At 44.6% G+C, this 20,990-nt stretch overlaps 1 protein-coding gene across 1 annotated transcript in view; it reads left to right on the forward strand.

The window, feature by feature from the left end:
• The first annotated feature begins 4,331 nt into the window (after positions 1-4,331).
• The window catches only part of LOC149434912 (putative N-acetyltransferase 16), a 31,708-nt gene continuing 15,049 nt past the window's right edge, over positions 4,332-20,990 (forward strand). The window contains exons 1-2 of the mRNA XM_089663221.1: positions 4,332-4,511; positions 14,580-14,804. Coding sequence (XP_089519347.1) covers positions 4,332-4,511; positions 14,580-14,804 — 405 coding nt within the window. The remainder of the gene's footprint in view (positions 4,512-14,579; positions 14,805-20,990) is intronic.

A 20,990-nucleotide genomic window follows, 5' to 3' on the forward strand; every position in this document is an offset into this window, starting at 1 on the left:
TTCATGGATAACTCCAATTTTACGAACATTTCCACCATCTCGTTTTTTGTGGGTAATTGTAACGAAGCACCTTGATGTTCCATGCCGCTTAGTGCCGTTCCACTGTCCGCATTTATCGATTCATTAATCTGGTTCCCCGCCTGGGCCCCAAATGACAATCTAGATTGATCTCCAACCAAGTTTCTACTTCCTTCTTGCTTTTTATCCCAAATGTGTTTTTTTGGGCTATTCACCTGCGGATGGATGTATATTTTAATTGTGCTAACATTTGTACTCTGTTGGGGGGTTTTAGAGCCCCCCCCCTTTCACTGATCTGCTCTTCATACCTATTTTAGTTCTCTGAGTACTTTCTTTTTTTTAATATACAAGTGTATTTGTGCTGTCCCCAGAAAAGTTCTTATTTATACTATTTTTCTATACAGTCTATGGCTCTGCCGGGTGACTTTAGGGGCAACAAGATGCACAACAGTTCCACCCTTCACTGAGAACTCCCAATATATGTTGTTTCCCTGCACCCCCCACTGTTCCAGGTTTCAAATTTTTACTGCCAAACCTTCTATGTTAATAAACATTTTAATGTCCTACTGTGAAGCACAGCAACTCACCATCCCCGACCATGGTCCAGGTACATAGGCAGCCGTCTTGTAACGCTTTGTAACGCTCTCATGTATACGGCAGGTGTCCGATCCTTTGTCCTGTATATACTATTTTGCCCATGGGGGGGGCCATTTTAGTAGGTCTGAGTAAGGAGTTTCAGGATCCCCAGTTTCCCAGTGATGTTTCCCTGAGAGTAGGGGGGAGACTCACCTCCTGTGCTCAACCCCCTCCTCATCTGCCGGGTTCCACTCTTCAGACTCACCCAGGTGTCTGAGCATGGTCTTCTAGGCCGTCTCCACCTGCTGCACTCTCCTGCTCACCAGTCCCAGTATCTTAGGGAAAGAGAGTCTCCTACCGCCACTGTAGCCACCTTCTCACGGTCCATTACAGACCTGACTCCGGCTCTATCCGGCCACCAGGCCGGCACCTCTCTCCAAAAATCCCAGCACTACAGCTGTCACCTCCATGTCCCTAGCACACGATCCCAGCTTGGACCGTGAAAAGATCCCGGGCAGCCTTCCCACTTCACGGGGAAAGAAGCTAGCAGGCTGGGATCTAGGCACTCCTCCAGCGATAGGTGCCCAGAGCTCCTCACACACATGGCGCCATGTTCCGGCCTCTCCCCATGCAGAATCTTTAGAAGTTCCTGCCCCATGTCAGCACCTGTGGTAGTGAGCTCTTAATCCACAGCTTGGGATTCCCCAGGGCGCGGAGTCTAAGCCCCAACCTGCTTGTTCACCAGAGCCCCTGATGGTGGGGATGGACTTGCAGCAGGCTGGGACCAGGTCGCGGCCCCCAGGTACACCCAGCTGAGGTAGAAGAGACCGCTAGCAGGAGCAGAGTATGATCGGAGTAGACTCAGGAGATCCAGTAGACTAGCCGAGGTCAGGACAGGCAATGTCAGGAACGAAGCCAAAGTCGGTACACAGATAGACAATATAGGAGGAATGTCAGGGACAAGCCGGGGTCAGTACACCACTATACTAGAACAGCCTCTCAGAGGAGTACAGACAACAACCGTTGCTCAGGCAAAGTGAGACAGACTGAGCATGTCTTAAATAGACAGGCCAGCTAGGAGGTGGGCCAGGAAGTGATGAAAGGAAAGCACATAAAACCCAGGGAATAGCAGACGACGCCCGTAGGTGAGGACAGAGAAACACATGTGAAAGAACAGCAAGGAGGTAAGACAAACAAACGAGGCTGCAAGCTAACTTGTGACACCCCAAGGTTTTGGTGTGTATTTTGCGAAGTGGCTAGTGTAGGGACAGTTTACCCGCCCGTTAGGGGCAGCACTAGCGATAAAGAGAGGTTCTGGAGGAGTAGGAAAAGCTCAGAGACCATGTCTACCCTTCCACAAGCTCCTTCTTGGGTTGGACAAACCAGGCTGCATTTCACATACCTTGGCAAGCGCGGTCTTCAGCTCAGGCCTACTACTGTTGGCTCTCCAGTGCACTGATTGTTCCCAGTTGGGTGAGCTTCTCCACTGGGCTGTGTTCTTCAATACATCCGTACACTTTGGGCCTCTGTATAATTACTGCAGCTACCCAACACCTATGCATCTCAACAGTCAAGATGTTTAAAGATACAGTAGAACAGAAAAATGTTCTGAAGAAAAGGCCCTCAAGTGGTGTTGGGGAAGTACTATGATTAAAGAGTCTGCAATGATGTGGAAAGATGAGTGACCAAGAGAAGAAGACCCTGTGGTAGATAACTAAAGCTAAAGTTGGAAGGAAGAGAAAACCGTGTAAGAAATCATTTGCAAGGCAGGACTTTCTCAAAGTCAAAAAGACAGCATAATGTCACCAAAGAAATAGTAAACGCTACAAAGCAAATGTTTTGTAACAGTGCAGGGAATGTATTGAGAAAAAAGGTTAGTTTAACAAAGAGCACCCAAAGAAATGAATTTAAAGTAAAAAGAAGTTCCTTTAAAAAGGGTTTGACATTTGGTAACTGTGCACATTCCAGGTTGCTGGTAAGTGGATCTTGGAAATGATAAAGAAGCAGAGTGTGATAAAATAATTATATATGTAGGACTACCCCCACAGGAGCCACTTTGTAGATTGGGTGTCAGAACCGGGGTCTGATCCTTCAACCTCTGCTGTGTCTGTGCTTGCTGAGGCACCTGGAATGCTGGACAGCTCCCTGGACAATTCCTTGAATAATCCTGCTTTGAACCTTCTTTCTCTTGAACTTTAAATCCTTTGCACCTCCCATGAACATCCTATTTTACCCAAGCCTTTGCACTTCCTGTTTGCCAGGTTATTGTGCTCTCTCCAGCTGATATCTTGCTCTTGTCATTCATGATGCCATCCTTATCTCCCCTGCCACTTGTTACTGACCTCTATGCATATTTACCCCTAACTCCTGTACTCTACTACTGACCTCTAAACTCAGTGTTATTACTCCTGACCCCTGCACTCTGCATTACTACTGCCCTCTGAATCCTGTGTTACATACTACTGACTTCTGAATCTGGTGTTACATACTGCTGACCTCTGAATCCTGCGTTGCATACGACTGACCTCTGAATTTTGTGTTATATACTACTGATCTCTGAATTTTGTGTTACATACTGCTGACCTCTGAATCTAGCATTACATACTACTGACCTCTGAATCCTGCATTACATACTACCGACCTCTGAATCCTGCATTACATACTACCGACCTCTGAATCCTGCATTACATACTACTGACCTCTGAATCCTGCATTTCATATTACTGAGCTCTGAATCCTGCATTGCATACTACCGACCTCTGAATCCTGCGTTACATACTACTGACCTCTGAATCCTGCGTTACATACTACTGACCTCTGAATCCTGCCTTACATACTACCGAGCTCTGAATCCTGCGTTACATACTACTGACCTCTGAATCCTGTGTTACATACTGCTGACCTCTGAATCCTGTGTTACATACTGCTGACCTCTGAATCCTGCGTTACATACTACTGACCTCTGAATCCTGCGTTACATACTACTGACCTCTGAATCCTGCGTTACATACTACTGACCTCTGAATCCGGTTTTGCATACTACTGACCTCTGAATCCGGTGTTACATACTACTGACCTCTGAATCCGGTGTTACATACTGTTGACCTCTGAATCCTGCGTTACATACTGCTGACCTCTGAATCCTGCATTACATACTACTGACCTCTGAATCCTGCGTTACATACTACTGAGCTCTGAATCCTGTGTTACATACTGCTGACCTCTGAACTCTTTGAACTCTCCTTACTTTTTTAATGGGGCCTTGCAAGGTTATTATTATTATTATAATACAGGATTTATATAGTGCCAAGAGTTTGCTCAGCGCTTTACAATATAGTTATCCTCTTTTCAGGTAGATCTCCACCTCTCCATGGGTTGCCTACCCCTTTTTTATAATGACAAAAATGCACACATTTAAAAGAAAAAAAAAAGAAAAGCATACTGTTGCTCCGTGTTATCAGGAATGTATTGAAAACTCATAAAGTTACTGATAAGTCCTCTTTCAGATTAATTATTTGCACTGGGTAATTGCACACTTGCTACTTTGTACTTTGATTAGAAATAACTTTCAAGAGGATTTAAAAAAAAAGATGACCCCAATATGTGCCATGATTGATCTTGTTCAGATATTACTTTTTGGACTTGTTCCCGCTTGCAGAGGGTGTGACGTGTTTGCTGAACTTTGCGCATTCATATCCTTTTCTCTCATGATCTTCAGCAGCCACACATCTCTCAATATGTCGGAATCACCCAATGCACACATTGATTTTGTACCGGCCACTGCTGAGGACTATGAGGAGCTGATGTCTATCTCGGGTGGTATATACAAAGGAGCAGACTATCTGCCATTCAGTTATCATGCATGGCTGAAGGATCATCGACGACACATGTTTATGGCCAAGAGTGAGGGGAAAATAGTGAGTATTGAAGGCTACAGAAAGAAATGTTCTTTGTTGTCTCACATGTTGCAAGAAAATGTCAGTTAAAGTGATTCTAAAGATTAAAATGAAAAAAAAATATATATTTAAAAATATATCTCCCTGCTCTGTGTATTGGTTTTGCACAGAGCACCCCTGATCCTCTTCTTTTTGATTCCCCTGCCAGCAGTCCTGGTTTCTTCCCCTTGCCGGGTGCCCTCAATAGCCTTTTGCTGTGGGAGCACTCGAGCAGGCTTGCTCCTGAGCTGCACTTCTGTGAATGCACATTGTCCATTCAAAAACAGGGCAAGGCACGGCCCTGCCCCCTGCTCTCTCCTCATTGGTTCACTGGCTGTGATTGAAAGCAGCAGGAGCCAATGGCTCCTGCTGCTGTCTGAGCCAATGAGGAGAGATAGACCAGGAGAGCCGTAGTTCTCATGTGCATCACTGGACCGAGATAGGGCTCAGTTAAGTGTAAGGTGGGGGTTGAGGGAGCAGATGCACCCAGAAGGTTTTTAATCGGGCAGCACAGTGGCTAAATAGTTAGCACATCCACTAGGCAGTATTTGGGTCGTTGGTTTGAATCCCAGCCACGGCACCACTTGCCTGGAGTTTGCATGTTCTCCCTGTGCCTGCGTGGGTTTCCTCCGAGTACTCCGGTTTCCTCCCACACTCCAAAGACATACTGGTAGGTTAATTGGATCCTGTCTAAATTGGCCCTAGTATGTGTATGTATGAATGTGAGTTAGGGACCTTAGATTGTACGCCCCTTGAGGGTTAGGGACTGATGTGAATGTACAATATATATGTAAAGCGCTGCGTAAAATTGACTGCACTATATAAGTACCTGAAATAAATAAATAAAAGAATGCATGAAGGTAAAACAAACTTCAGTCTTTAGAACCACTTTATCTGCTAGATCACTTCATGCTGGCCCCTTTTGCACGTATAGCTATGTAAAACATTAAAAATAAGTGTCTATACTGTTTAGAATCCAGTAGTACCCTATCTCACCCTGCTCTGCACATGCTCAGTTGCTCTCCACATTTAGGCATTTTTAGGCACTGCTGAATTTGTACTGGCCAATCTGCTAACAGCCTTAGGCTAGGTTCACACCTATGCTATTTGCGTTTGATGCGTTTCTGCAGTGCCTTTTGTGGTGCATTTTGCGTTTTTGCACATGCGTTTTTGCTGCTTTTTTTATGTCTTGTTGCTGGGCAGAAAAAAAAGCATCAAAAATGCATTACATGCTTTTCTGCAGTCTCCATTGAAGTCTATAGAACCAAAAATGCAACATTTTGCGTTTAAAGAAATCCCTGACCCTTTCCAAAAAATGCACGGGGTGAAAAAGCGAAGATGTGAACCTGTCCCATAGGAAATCATGTTAAATGGGCTACTGTGCGTTTCTGCAAAATGCATAGGTGTTACCTAGACTTAATGCGGAATTAATCCCTCCTGTCCTTTACAAGCAAGGAATCTGCTTCTGTTTGATCTGCAACTGCCATGGTGCTGCACACGTGATCAGTTATGACACCAACCATTTGATGGTTTGACACTTTGGTTGAGGAGACAAGTAAATGTGACATTCCAAGAATGTAACTGTTTTTTAATCACTTGCCGCCCAGCCACTGTAGAAATACGGCGGCAGGGCGGCACTGGCAGGCAAAACCACGTTTTAAAACGTGTTTTGTAAACAAATAGGGGGCGCGCGCGCGAGGCGCGCCGCCGCCTTATCTGTCCCGCCGATCACCGCCGCGGATGTCAGTCGCCGGGTCACAGCCGGTCCTTCGCGGCTGTTTCCCGGCGATCAGCGGTAAACAGTGACAGAGAGCACAGCTGCAGTAGCTGTGCTGTCTGTCACTTCCCTGTCAGCTCGAGGATGAGCTGATCGAGAGAAGAGTTTCTCTCTCTCGATCAGCGGTGTCCCGCCCAGTACACACCCCGCCCCCTAGTAAAACACCTCCCTCAGACAGATAACCCTTCCCTGCAAAATAAAGTTAACCCCTTCCTCCCCATTGCCATTAGTACAGTGTCAGTGTTTTTCTTTTTGCACTGATCACTGTATTAGTGTTTTTGGGGATGTCAGTGACCCCAAGTCAGTACCCCCCAATGTCAGAATGTCCGCCGCAGTCCCGCCATAAGTCGCTGGTCGCTGCCATAAGTCCCTGATCGCCGCCATAATTCACTGATCGCCGCCATTATTAGTATAAAAAAAACTCTAAAAATCCCAGTATCTTTCCCACCATTTGTAAACGCTATAACTTTCACGTAAACCAATTAATTTACACGTATTGGTTTTTTTTTGTAGCAAAGACATGTCGCAGAATGCATTTTGGCAGAAATTTTATGACAAAATTTGATTTTTGCATTTTTTTTTTTACTGGACATGTTTTATAGCAAAAAGTCCAAAATATTGTTTTTTTTCCTCAAAATTGTCAGCCTTTTTTTTTTTATAGCACAAAAAATAAAAACCGCACAGGGGATCAAACACCACCGAAAGAAAGCTCAATTTGTGGGGAAAAAAAGGATGTAAATTTCATTTATGTACCAAATTGCATGACCGCGCAATTGTCCGTTAAACTAGCACAACGCTGTATAGCAGAAAAATGGCGTAAATTGCAGTATTTATACCATAGTTTGTAGACGCTATAACTTCCACACAAAGCAATCAATACACACTCATTGGGATTTGCTTACCAAAAACATGGAGCAGAATACATTTTGGCCTAAATTTATAACCAACTTTGAGTTTACTATATATTTTTTATAGCTGAAAGTAAAAAATATTGTTTTTCTTCCAAATTTTTGGCCTTTTTTTGTTTATAGCGTGAAAAATAAAAAGCGCACAGATGATCAAATACCACCAAAAGAAAGCTCTATTTGTGTGAAAAAAAGGATGTAAATTTCCTTTGGGTGCAGCATTGCATGACCGCGCAATTATCAGTTGAATTAGTGCAGCGCCGAGTAGCAAAAAGAGGCGTGCTCATTAAGGGGGGTAAATCCTCTGGAGCTCAAGTGGTTAATAACCATTGACAGTGGGAAGCAGCCATGTTTAACTGGTAGTAATACTGCAGTTGTATATGACTTTCTTCTCCTATGTTCTATATCTGTGAAGGTTATAAGCTGGATATCCACAACCGGAGCTGCTGGGATGAAGGCTGCGCTGGCCAATAGGGTTCCTATGCTTGTCCTATGCTCTATATGTGAAAGCCATTGAGCTGTGGTAAAAGTTTTTTTATTTGGGTACGTGGATTCCGCTACACTGGGGGAAATTGCTATAAGGAGTATCTATCTTCTGGATTCACTTCTTCACAAGGACTTTTTTTCATTTATATTGATGGTACTTATGTTCTGTGTACTTCTTATAATTTGGTTAACTCTTGAGTCTTGACATGTATCATTTATGAATGATGCATTATTTTTTTGCACTGAGATTTGTGCTCAACAGTTTTCAGCACTGTTTTTCAACCAAGTATGTATGTAAAACAGTGTTGCCAACTTACCAGATAGAAATTCATTGACGGGACACCCAAATTTTACTGGCACAGCCAAGTTTTTTACTGGCATTTCCAAAAGTGAAACAATTATAGTTTTTAGAGCAAATTTCAGTATTCAGGCTACAAACAAGTACAATTTGCAATTGGCAATATGATTTAAGGTAGCTATTAAGGCAAAAAACACATTTCCTATTTTATTATCTATATAGTGAGTAAGTAGGTCACGGACAGGACTCAGGGGGGCAAGAAATTAGAATGGGCAGACACACAAAAATTGACTCTCAAAGTGACACTGACAGCAGTGTGCAGCAGAGTAGATGATGACATCTCACCGACATGACACGTCCACTCCTGAGTCACAGTGACCGTCTCTATCCATGCCAGGTGGACCCTTCAGTCCACTCCAGTCCAAACAGCACTAACTCCTGTCCGGCTGACCCGCACATGAGGCTCCGGGCACTCTGCTCGGTTCCCTTGCACCATGACATCACATGACACGTTCAGGCACCACCTTCATCAGACCCGCCTCCCACCGGTGCTGCCTTAACACACTGTAGCAGACACTCAGATGGTCTCAACTGGCTTTGGGCTGGAACTGCGAATGCGCAGTTCCGAGGCAAGCGTCACAGCCATATTTTTAACAGGCAGCCTTTTTTTGTCACTGGCATTTACTGGCAGGAGAAAAGTGCCCGTTTTTTACTGGTTGCCAGTAAAAATACTGACGGTTGGCAATACCGACATAGAATTTTGAGCATACACAGAGACAATTTATGAAATTTTTGCCTGGTTTTTACATGTGGTTTCATGTATGCACTACCACCTGTAGTTTTTTTTAAAATTGTGTTAATTACAATATGTATTTACATATGAGTTTATATGAAGGCACAATTTATTTTCACTTTTTTGAACACAGTTCTTGGATCAATTAGTTCATGTGACTTAGTGCTGCCTTTTTACCTCTCTCCAAGTTCTGAGATTCTCCAGGTCTTCAGGAGCTTACACACGGCTGAGGACCTGCTTGCTAACATATGACATCTCTGATCCAATCAGGGGCGGACTGACAACTCATGGGGCCCCCGGGCAATAAGGGATCATGGGGCCCCTGTGTCCTTGCCCAAACTCAAAAAAGCCTATGAAAAAGGTACCAGGGGCATCTCATGGGGCCCCCTACTGACCCTGGGGCCCTCGGGCAGTGTCAGAGTTTCCAAATGGTCAGTCCGCCCCTGACTGTGTCTCCAGTCTGTGACGGTCTCCTGAAGCATGTCCCCAGTCTCTGAAATCTCCTACAGTATCTCCATAGTCTCTGACAGTCTCCTGTTTCATGTCTGTAGCCTCTGACCTTCTCCTGTACCATGTTCTCAGTCTATGACCATCATTTGAATTTTGTCCACGCTCTCTGAGGAGTATTGTGTTCACAGTAAATGCAAATGAAAAAACAATAAGAGGGCGCACCGGCCTAGTGCATTATCGTTTAAAAATATTTATTGAGAGAAAAAGGTAATTATCATACTCACAATGGACATATAAAACACAGGCATATCACAATGAACAAGGTGTTCAATCCAAATAGCATCTGAGTCCATACGATGGAACCCTGGATGACCAACTGGCTGCTATGGCTCTGAAGGAAGAGGCTGAGTCCTCGAAACGCGTCAGCCAGTTGGTCATCCAGGGTTCCATCTCATGGGGCCCCCTACTGACCCCGGGCCCTCGGGCAGTACCTGAGTTTCCAAATGGCCAGTCCGCCCCTGGATCCAATTACCCTTTCCTATCTGTCACACTGAATAAGTCACATGCACCTCCATAAATAGAAATGCTTGATATTTGTTTTTCTCTCAATAGGTGAAGGAAGCAAAAGAAAGCGGAGTATGTGCTGCTATAGGAGGTGGTCTTTGGTTTTCATGGGCAATGCACAGGTTCGCTTTAAAAATGAATCTGTGCTATGAAAGGCTGACATCAATATACTAGATTCATGGATGTCAATAAAAACCTGAACTTCTACTAATTTAAATTGAAAATTGGGTTTTACTTCTTTTGTAAAACTTCCATAAATTAAACCTAATCGGATTTTTTAGTTTTAAACCATGAGTTTCTATTTTGAGAAATGTGTGACACTTGAATGACCCATAATTTCCTAATGAATCATAAATGGATTCATAAGCATTTGCTGTAAAAACTCTGCCAGGTGTGCACTGGCGTATGAGCTTGATGCAAATGTACTATAAAATACAAGAAAATTGTTGATGCTTCAAATTTATTTTCCAGCTGATGAAGAGGTTTAAAAGAAAACTCCACTTCTTCTTCTTATTATTATTATACAGTATTTATATAGCGCCAAAAGGTTTGCTCAGCACTGTACATTATAGTGGGGGACAGAACATGAGACAATACAGTAACAAAACAATACACGAGGGGTTCGAGGGCCCTGCTCTTTGGAGCTTACAATCTAGGAGGGAGGGGATAGTGGTACAGGAGGAAGTGGCTGTGGGGGATGGAGTGGTAGGAGGAGTGGAGGAGATCGGCTGTTAGGTGAGGGTGGGGTAGGCTTCCCTGAAGAGATGGGTTTTCAGGGTGCGCCTAAAGGTGAGGAGGGTAGGTGACAGTCTGATGGATTGGGGTAGGGAGTTCCAGAGGATGGGGGAAGTCCTGGAGAAGTCCTGCAGTCGGGCGTGGGAGGAGGAGACCAGGGAGCTAGAAAGTAGGAGGTCTTGTGAGAAGCGAAGAGCACGGGTTGGGTGATATTTGGGTATCAGGTCAGTGAGGTAGTTTGGGGCGGCGTTGTGAATGGCTTTGTATGTCAGAGTTAGTAATTTGAATTTAATGCGTTGGGCAATCGGGAGCCAGTGAAAAGATCAGCAGAGGGGGGTGGCAGAAGTGGAGCGGGTGGTGAGGTGGATGAGTCTGGCCGCTGAGTTCAGGATAGACTGGAGTGGGGATAGCCTGTGTTGGGGTAGAGAAGGGAGTTGCAGTAGTCCAGGCGTGAGATAATAAGGGAGTGAATGAGTTGTTTAGTAGAGTGTCTGGGGTGAGGAAGATACGTATCTTGGAGATGTTGCGGAGGTGGAGCATGCATGAATTTGATAATGATTGGACATGAGGTTGGAAGGAAAGGTTTGAGTCCAGGGTGACACCCAGGACTTTGGCTTGCGGGGTGGGATTGATGGTGGCGTTGTTAGTTGTGATGGAGAGGATGGACGGGGGGGGCTCGGGCTGGGGGGAAAACTAGGAGCTCTGTTTTGGAGAGGTTTAACTTGAGGAAATGGAGCAACATCCAGTCTGATATGTCGTTTAGGAGGTGGGTGATACAGGCGCAGACTGAGGGGGTGAAGTGAGGGGTGGAGAGGTAAATTTGTGTGTCATCGGCATAGAGGTGATAGTTGAAGCCGTGGGAGTGTATCAGTTTGCCAAAGGAGGAGGTGTAGTGGGAGAAAAGAAGGGGTCCGAGGACAGAGCCTTGGGGGACCCCAACAGAGAGGGGAGAGAGGGGGAGGTGGCAGCGTTATAGGTGACGCTGAAGGAGCGTTGGGATAGGTAAGAGGAGAACCAAACAAATATACACAAATATAAACAAATATACACAACATCTATTAGTAAGCTATTCAATAATGTGGTGTTCTTTTAAAATGACCTGTCCATTTCAGTCTTCAGTCCAAATGCTAAACCAATGCAAATGTTGCTTCTTTCCAGTATGGCAGACTGAGGGCATTCTATGCACAATTTGTGTACAGGATACGTCAGAAAGCTCCCTCCCGCTTCTGTGATTGGCTCACTGCTTTTTCTCAAAAATCTGCACAGAGCCAGACTGTACAGTTGCAAGAAAAAGTATGTGAACCCCTTGGGATTACGTAGAGTTTTGCATGAATTGGGCATAAAATGTGCTCTGAACGTTATCGAAGTCACAACAATAGAAGAACACAGTCTGCTGAACATAATACTACACAAACATTAGATGTTGCTATGGTTTAATTGCACATAACATGTAAACATTCACAGTGCAGGGAGGAAAAAGTATGTGAACCTTTGGACTTAATAACTGGTTGACCCTCCTTTGGCAGCAATAACCTCAACCAAATGTTTCCTGTAGTTGCAGATCAGACCTGCACAATGATCTGGAGTCATTTTGGACCACTCCTCTTCACAAAACTGTTTCAGTGTAGCAATATTCTTGGGATGTCTGGTGTGAATCGCTCTCTTAAGGTCATGCCACAGCATTTCAATCGGGTTGAGGTCAGGACTCTGACTGGGCCACTCCAGAAGGCGTATTCTGTGCTGTTGCAGCCATTGTTTTGTTGAATTACTTGTATGCTTTGGGTCATTGTCCTGTTGCATCACCCATCCTCTGCGGAGCTTCAGTTGGCGGACAGATGGTCGTACTTTTTCCTGCAAAATGTCTTGATAAACTCTGGAATTCATTTTCCCATCAATGACAACAATCCGTCCAGGCCCTGAGGCAGCAAAGCAGCCCCAAACCATGATGCTCCCTCCGCCATGTTTTACAGTGGGGATGAGGTTTTGATGTTGGTGTGCTGTGCCTTTTTTTCTCCACACATAGTGTTGTGTGTTCTTCCCAAACAACTCAATCTTGGTTTCATCTGTCCACAGTATATTTTGCCAGTAGTGCTGTGGAACATCCAGGTGCTCTTTTGCAAACTTCAAACGCGCTGCAATATTCTTTTTGGACAGCAATGACTTCCTCCGTGATGTCTTCCCATGTACTCCATTCTTGTTTAATGTTTTCCTTATTGCAGATGTGTCAACAAAAATGTTAGCATGTGCCAGAGATTTCTGTAGGTCTTTAGCTGACACTCTGTGATTCTTCTTTACCTCATGCAGCATTCTGCGCTGTGCTCTTGCAGTCATTTTTACAGGACGACCGCGCCTAGGGAGAGTAGCAACAGTGCTAAACTTTCTCCATTTGTAGACAGTCTGTCTTACCGTGGACACATGTACATCAAGGCTTTTGGAGATACTTTTGTAACCCTTTCCAGCTTCATGCAAGTCAACAATTCTTGATCGTAGGTCTTCTGAGAGCTCTTTTCTGCGAGGCATGGTTCACATCAGACAGTGCTTCTTGAAACCAGTAAACCCAAAACAGGTGTGTGTTTTTTAAGGGCAGGACAGCTGTCAGCAACACATCCAATATCATCACACTGATTGGAGTCAAGGTTGGCTCACTCCTGGCTCCAATTAGCTCTGGGAGAAGTCATTAAGCTAGGGCCTCACATACTTTTTCCTCCCTGCACTGTGAATGTTTACATGTTATGTGCAATTAAACCATGGCAACATCTAATGTTTGTGTAGTATTATGTTCAGCAGATTGTGTTCTTATTTTGTTGTGACTTAGATGACGTTCAGAGCACATTTTATGCCCAATTCATGCAAAACTCCACGTAATCCCAAGGGGTTCACATACTTTTTCTTGCAACTGTAAATGTTACATACATAGTTACATAGTTAGTCTGGCTGAAAAAAAGTCCATCCAGTTCAACCATTAATAAAAAAAAAACTTATAATCCTACAACCACAGTTGATCCAGAGGAAGGCAAAAAAAACCCCAGCAAAGCATGATCACCTGCAGTGAAACAAATTCCTTCCTTATCCCCCAAGAGGCAATCGGATATTCCCTGGATCAACTTTACCTATAAATGTTATATCCAGTTATATTCTGTGTATCTAAGAAACAATCCAGGCCTTTTTTAAAGCAGTCCACTGAGCTGGCCAGAACCAACTCTAGAGGGAGTCTATTCCACATTTTCACAGCTCTCACTGTGAAGAAACCTTTTCCTGTTTGGAGATTAAATTTCTTTTCCTCCAGTTCATGGAGATCATCTTTTCTATGTGTAAACCCCAGAGATTATTTGTACTCATTTAGCCAAAGTAACTTTTGTAAGGTCAGGTAATGGAGGAGACCTTGCTTAAAATTTGGGTTCCAACTCATCTCAAAGATGTTCAGTAGGGTTGAGGTCAGGGCTATGTGCAAACCACTCAAGTTCCTCCATACCAAAATTTCCAACCTAAATGTTTATGGAGCTGGCTTTGTGCACAGGGACACAGTCATGCTGGAACAGAAAGGACCATCTCCTACCTGTTGCCAAAATGTTGGGAGTCCACTATTATCTACATTTTTTGTATGCTGTAGCATTAACAGTACCCTTTATTAGAAATACCTCAACTCAATATTTTGGAGAGATAGCCATATACTCATTATATAAGGCAGGTCTAGAGTTTATATGATTGCTGTGGGCATATTAGATTAACCTTCCCTAGTGATCAGGAAATAATGTGAATAGTCAACAGTTTTCTAGAAAATGCTACAAATAGGAATGATCGGGTCAGTTTAATCACCAATACATCACTTTCTGATGCTCTTTATTTTTTGCCTGTAGTGCTGTCTGCTCATCAGACATCATATAATTCAGGAATCTAGGCAACTGTGATTTATGAATTCTATGGTATACTAAACATTGGACATGCATATTATTTTCTCGAGGGGAAAAAAATATCATGATTCATGTTGTTGTCCAACCAGTTGTCTTCACCTGAACATGTCTTGCTGGTGTCTCTTCTCCAGGTAGGCTTTGAGTCCTTCTTACTTGTTGATGGCGGTGAGACTGCTGTGGTGCAAGGTCTTCGTGTGGCCCCCTGGATGAGAGGACAAGGTGTAGCTGGGACAATTGAAAAATTTATCTTGGACAAACTTCATTCTGACCACCCACAAGTGAAAAGAATTCGTCTGACCCGGGCAGAGGACCCTCCCCCGGGAATGCTGAAGAAGTACAAAGTGATCGCCTCCAGGGTACTCTTTATGTTCCTATTCTTCCTACCATTGAATAGATTCCCACATTCTCAAAAATATATATACCAAAAACACTGCGCCCGGAATTTCAATAAGGACAAAGCAGCTTGCACATATATAGGCAGACAAAAACATTCATATGGTAAAGAATTGCAGCGCGAAATTGAACAAAAAAAGACCCCATGCACAAAAATGGCAATTAATTAAATTTGGAGTTCCCATATATAGAGGTAGAAAACTGTGCATTGGAAAGAGAGTTCCAATCCAAGGATGAGACCGTCACCTTCCACCCAAATAAATTGGCCTCTCACCAGAAAAACTGACCGCTCAGCGGGTCGGCCAACATAAGCAGTATAATAAATCCAGTAGAAGCTGCAACCGGTCTTATATGGGAAACATCCAGGGCAATCCCCTGATGTCTTCTGATGACAAAACGCGTAGGATGGAGCCACGCCATGTGACGCCATCACGCTCTGGAGGGACAGCGGCCATCTTGCTGGTTTTAAACTTACTACATTGTTACTGTCATGGTGTTTCTTGCTATGTAGGTGCAATTTTAATAAATCATTTTGTGCTACTAATCCACTACACTATGAGCTGGCAATTTTTCTTTATATGTGGTGTTGTGGTTGCCTGATGGAAAATTTGCTTCCTGAAGTTCTGTTTGGAGAAATTTCTTGGATTGCCCTATGAGTGTTTCCCATATAAGACCGGTTGCAGCATCTACGGGATTTATTATACTGCTTACATTGGCCAAACCGTTGGGCGGTCAATTTTTCTGCTACGGTCTCCTCCTTGGATTGGAATTCTCTTATGTATGGTTTTCTACTTCTATATATGAGAACTCCACATGGACTTTACTGTCACAATTTAATTTATTGCCATTTTGTGAATAGCGCTGCAATTCTTTACCATATGGAGATTCCCACATTGTCTGCTCATTACAGAAGAACTCAAATTAGACATTTTGTTAAAGAACCTTCAAAAAATATTTTTTTTTTCCCTTCCAAGCTGGAGTTATTTGCCTCTTTTATGAAGACCACATGCCAGGGGCGGACTGACCATTTGGAAACTCGGGCACTGCCCGAGGGCCCGGGGTCAGTATGGGGCCCCATGAGATGCCCCTGATGCCTGTTTCATAGGCTTTTTTGAGTTTGGGCAAGGACACAGGGGCCCCATGATACCCTATTGCCCGGGGGTCCCATGAGTTGTCAGTCCGCCCCTGCCACATGCATGGAAAATTTTTGTCACAGTTACCATTTAACAACATTTTGTCATAGTTAACCATTGTAAAAAACAACAACAAAAAAACCTTTTATGGAAGAATGACACCAACCACCAAGAGTTTCTGCAAAATGATCAAAAGTGTTGGTGGTAGATTACCCTAAAACATTTGGTTGATTTTGCAATTAAAAGCTAGTAACAAGTGGTTCATCCTGTTTACAGACTGCCATGTGGTGGCAAGCATAAATGTTAAAAAATGATCAAGTTGAACAGATTTAAAATACTTGGAATGATCCAAACGTACCTGGGACTGGTTTGGGGCAGGTTTACAGAACTCCATAAAAGTTTGGGTAGTGAATCTCAAATCCATTGAAGCCTATTGGAGTCGAATGTTGACAAAAAGAGTAATGGCCATTTTCTGGGCTAATAGGCAAGGGATTTTCAAATAGACAGTTTGGCTGGAGAATATACCAAAGCAAAAATACATTTTAAAAAATTCTGTTTGGCAGGGAGCAGTGATTTTTAATAATGTTGCCACCTACTAGCTTCCTAACAAAGAGACAGTTTTTTGCAGCACAACCATGATTTTGCATTACAAAGGCAGAAGCAAAGCTTGAATGTGTAATGAGCACACATAGCTTCCCCCACTTACATACAGCATATAATTACATATTATATATAGAAATGTCATATATTATTTTTCCATCAATCCAATCTTTTTATGTGTTTATTTTAAAAGAATTGAGAATATACACTCACTGGCCACTTTGTTAGGTACACCTTGCTAGTGCCAAGAAAATATATCCCACATTTTTACACCACCACCAGCCTGAGCCATTGATACAAAGCAGGATGGATCCATGCCAGGGGCGGACTGACAACTCATGGGGCCCCCGGGCAATAGGGGATCATGGGGCCCCTGTGTCCTTGCCCAAACTCAAAAAAGCCTATGAAAAAGGTACCAGAGGCATCTCATGGGGCCCCCTACTGACCCCGGGCCCTCGGCCAGTGCCCGAGTTTCCAAATAGTCAGTCCGTCCCTGATCCATTGCTTTCATGTTGTTTATGACAAATTCTGACCCCACTATCTGAATGTCGCAGCTGAAGCATTCTGCCCATTCTCCTCTGCCTTCTGACATAAACATCCACACAACTGCCGCTCACTGGATATTTTGTCTTTTTCAGACCATGCTCTGTAAACCCTAGAGATGGTTGTGCGTGAAAATCCCAGTAGATCAGCAGTTTTTGAAATATTCATTCCAGCCCATCTGGCACCAACAACCATGCCACGTTCAAAGTCACTTATAGTAAATCCCTTTTTTCCCCATTCTGGTGCTCGGTTTGACCTTCAGCAAGTCATCTTCACCACGTCTAGATGCCTAAATGCATTGAGTTGCTGGCATGTGATTGGCTGATTAGAAATTTGTGTTATCAAGCAATTGTACAGGTGTATCTAATAAAGTGGCTGGTGAGTGTAGCTCAACTGATATTTCAGTTTAAATCGGCTAAATACATCAAAGGCACATCAAAGCAAAATTAGCTTGTTTTTAGAAAGCAGCCACAGACTTCCATAGTTACATAGTTAGTCTAGCTGAAAAAAGACAAAAGTCCATCCAGTTCACCCATTAAAAACAAAAAAAAAGTTATAATCCTGTACCCACAATTGATCCAGAGGAAGGCAAAAAAAACCCAGCAAAGCATGATCCAATTTGCTCCTGCTGGGAAAAAAATTCCTTTAGGATCCCCTGAGAGGCAATCGGATATTCCCTGGATCAACTTTACCTATAAATGAATGTTATATCCAGTTATATTCTGTGTACCTAAGAAAGAATCCAGGACTTTTTTGAAGCAATCCACAGAGCTGGCCAGAACCAACTCTTGAGGGAGTCTATTCCACATTTTCACAGCTCTTACTGTGAAGAAACCTTTCCGTGTTTGGAGATTAAATTTCTTTTCCTCCAGACGTAAAGAGCGCCCCCTTGTCCTCCAAGATGACCTCAGGGTGAATAGCTCTACACTGAGTTCACTATATGAACCACTGATGTATTTATACATGGAGATCATATCCCCCCTTATGTATTATACATGGAGATCATATCCCCCTTATGTATTATACGTGGTGATCATATCCCCCCTTATGTATTATACATGGAGATCATATCCCCCCTTATGTATTATACATGGTGATCATATCCCCCCTTATGTATTATACATGGAGATCATATCCCCCCTTATGTATTATACATGGTGATCATATCCCCCCTTATGTATTATACATGGTGATCATATCCCCCCCTTATGTATTATACATGGAGATCATATCCCCCCTTATGTATTATACATGGAGATCATATCCCCCCTTATGTATTATACATGGAGATCATATCCCCCCTTATGTATTATACATGGTGATCATATCCCCCCTTATGTATTATACATGGAGATCATATCCCCCCCTTATGTATTATACATGAAGATCATATCCCCCCTTATGTATTATACATGAAGATCATATCCCCCCTTATGTATTATACATGAAGATCATATCCCCCCTTATGTATTATACATGGAGATCATATCCCCCCTTATGTATTATACATGGAGATCATATCCCCCCTTATGTATTATACCTGGAGATCATATCCCCCCTTATGTATTATACATGGAGATTAGAGATGAGCGAAGTATTCAAAAATTCGATTCGACTGATTCGGCGAATTCGTAGAAAAATTTCGATTCGAGTCGAATATATTCGCTGTGAATTTAACTTAAAAAAGGGTGTTTCTAGGCTTCAGAGAGCCTTTATATTAGTGCTGAACACTGTACCTTTAATTTAAATGCCCTTGGAGTCTGCTGGGGAAGAGAAATAATACTGTCAGGCAGTATGACATGCAGATGAGTGCCGTCGATCTTAGAATCACCGCACACTTCACTCATTTGGGCAGTCACGGGGCCAAAACCAGAGTGTGGAGCCACAGTGTGGCGGTGGAGGCAGCAGCAATGGGAGGCCATACAGCACCCTATGACAAAAATGGAAACCACCAGCAGTGTGAGGAGACCTGAAAGTGGCACATGGCAGAGTGTGGCGATAGAGACAGCAGCAATGGGAGGCCGTACAGGGACCCATGACACACTCTGGACCTGGCAGCAGCATGAGGAGGCGGTACAGGGGCCCATGGCAGATTACGGGCCTGGCAGCAGCATGAGGAGTCGGTACGGGGGCCCATGGCAGATTACAGGCCTGGCAGCAGCAATGGGAGGCCGTACAGGGACCCATGACACAATCTGGACGTGGCAGCAGCATGGGGAGGCGGTACAGGGGCCCATGACAGATTACGGGACTGGCAGCAGCATTTGGAGTCGGTACGGGGGCCCATGACACACTCTGGACCTGGCAGCAGCATGAGGAGGCGGTACAGGGGCGCATGACAGATTACGAGCCTGGCAGCAGCAACTTGGACAGGAGGACGTTCAGTTTCTGCACCGTCTGGTGCGTGCTCGCAAACTGTTGTCTCTTGGAAACGGATTCCAAGAAAGACTGCTGACGGAATCCGTGAAGAGGAGTAGCAGGAGAAGGAGCATCTGAACGAGCGGAATATGCCAACAAGCGACAACAGGGGCCCATGGCAGATTAGGGGCCTGGCAGCAGCTATGGGAGGCCCGTAATCTGCCAGCACCCTATGACAAAAAATGGAACACACCAGCAGTGTGAGGAGACCTGAAAGTGGCACATGTTTGGGGCATGATTCATGGCGGATTTAGTCAGTTGTGTCAGGAACTGGTGGTTTGAAATCCAGACTAATCCACGCCTGATTCATTTTCACAAACGTCAGTCTCTCCACACTTTGGGTGGACAGTCGTGTCCTCCGCGGAGTTGCAATACCTCCTGCCGCACTAAACACGCGCTCCGATGCCACGCTACTGGCCGGGCATGACAGCCTTTCAAGGGCAAATTCAGCTAGTTGGGGCCAAAGGTCAAGTTTCGTTGCCCAGTAGTCAAGGGGATTGTCTACCTCGGTTGGCAGGGTGCTGTCCAAGTAGGCCTAAGCCTGTTGTTTGAGGTCCTGCTCCAGGTCCACCTGATGCTGCTGCTGCTGCTGCTGCTGTGGCTGGTTAGTAGTTTCCTCACTGCGCTGGTGAAGAAAGCTACTCATCATCGACTGCAGACTGAGGCAGCCGCTGCTGGTGGAGCTGCCACTGCTCCTACCACCCCACCCCTCCCCTGCTGCCATGGCAGCGGAACGCGAGCGCACAGGGCCCACAGTGTCTGAGGATGGACGTTGGCGCAGACAGGCAGAGACCAGCTGACTACATAGGTGGTTTTTATAGTACGTTATTTTGGCCTCCCTCTCAGCAGGTGTGAAAAAGGCCACCATTTTTGAACGGTAGCGAGGGTCCAACAAGGTGGACAGCCAAAAGTCATCCCTCTGTCTGATGGTTATTATTCGGCTGTCGCTACGCAAGCAAGCGAGCATGCTATGGGCCATTTATGCCAAGGAATGCGAGGGACTCCCTGCCTCCATCTCCACAGCATACTGCCACGGTGCGTCTGGGTCCTCTGTCTCCTCCTCCTCCTCTACCAGATGCTCCTGCTCCTCCACTCCTGTCCGCTGAGTGGAAAAACCACCCATTTCACTCAATAATTCCTGAGCACCAATGTCCTCCTCTACCTCCTCCTCTTCTTCCTGTCCTGCCCCCACAGGGGTCATGTGGCGTTGAGATCTGTGCGCCACGTCTACCGCACCCTGACCAGCCATTGTTAACAGCATTTGTTCCAGGACGTGCAACAGAGGAATGACGTCGTTCATCCCATAGTCCTGCCGACTCACGAATAGCGTGGCCTCCTCAAAGGGCCTGAGCAAGCGCAGGTGTCACGCATGAGCTGCCAATGGCTGACATCTAAGTTACACAGGGAATACCTTTATCCGCTTTTAACATCAGGAAATCGGTGATGGCCTTTTGC

This window comes from Staurois parvus, unplaced genomic scaffold, assembly GCF_062004578.1.
Source record: "Staurois parvus isolate SC_StPar_1 unplaced genomic scaffold, SC_StPar_1.0 ptg001642l, whole genome shotgun sequence".
NCBI classification, from domain to species: domain Eukaryota; kingdom Metazoa; phylum Chordata; class Amphibia; order Anura; family Ranidae; genus Staurois; species Staurois parvus.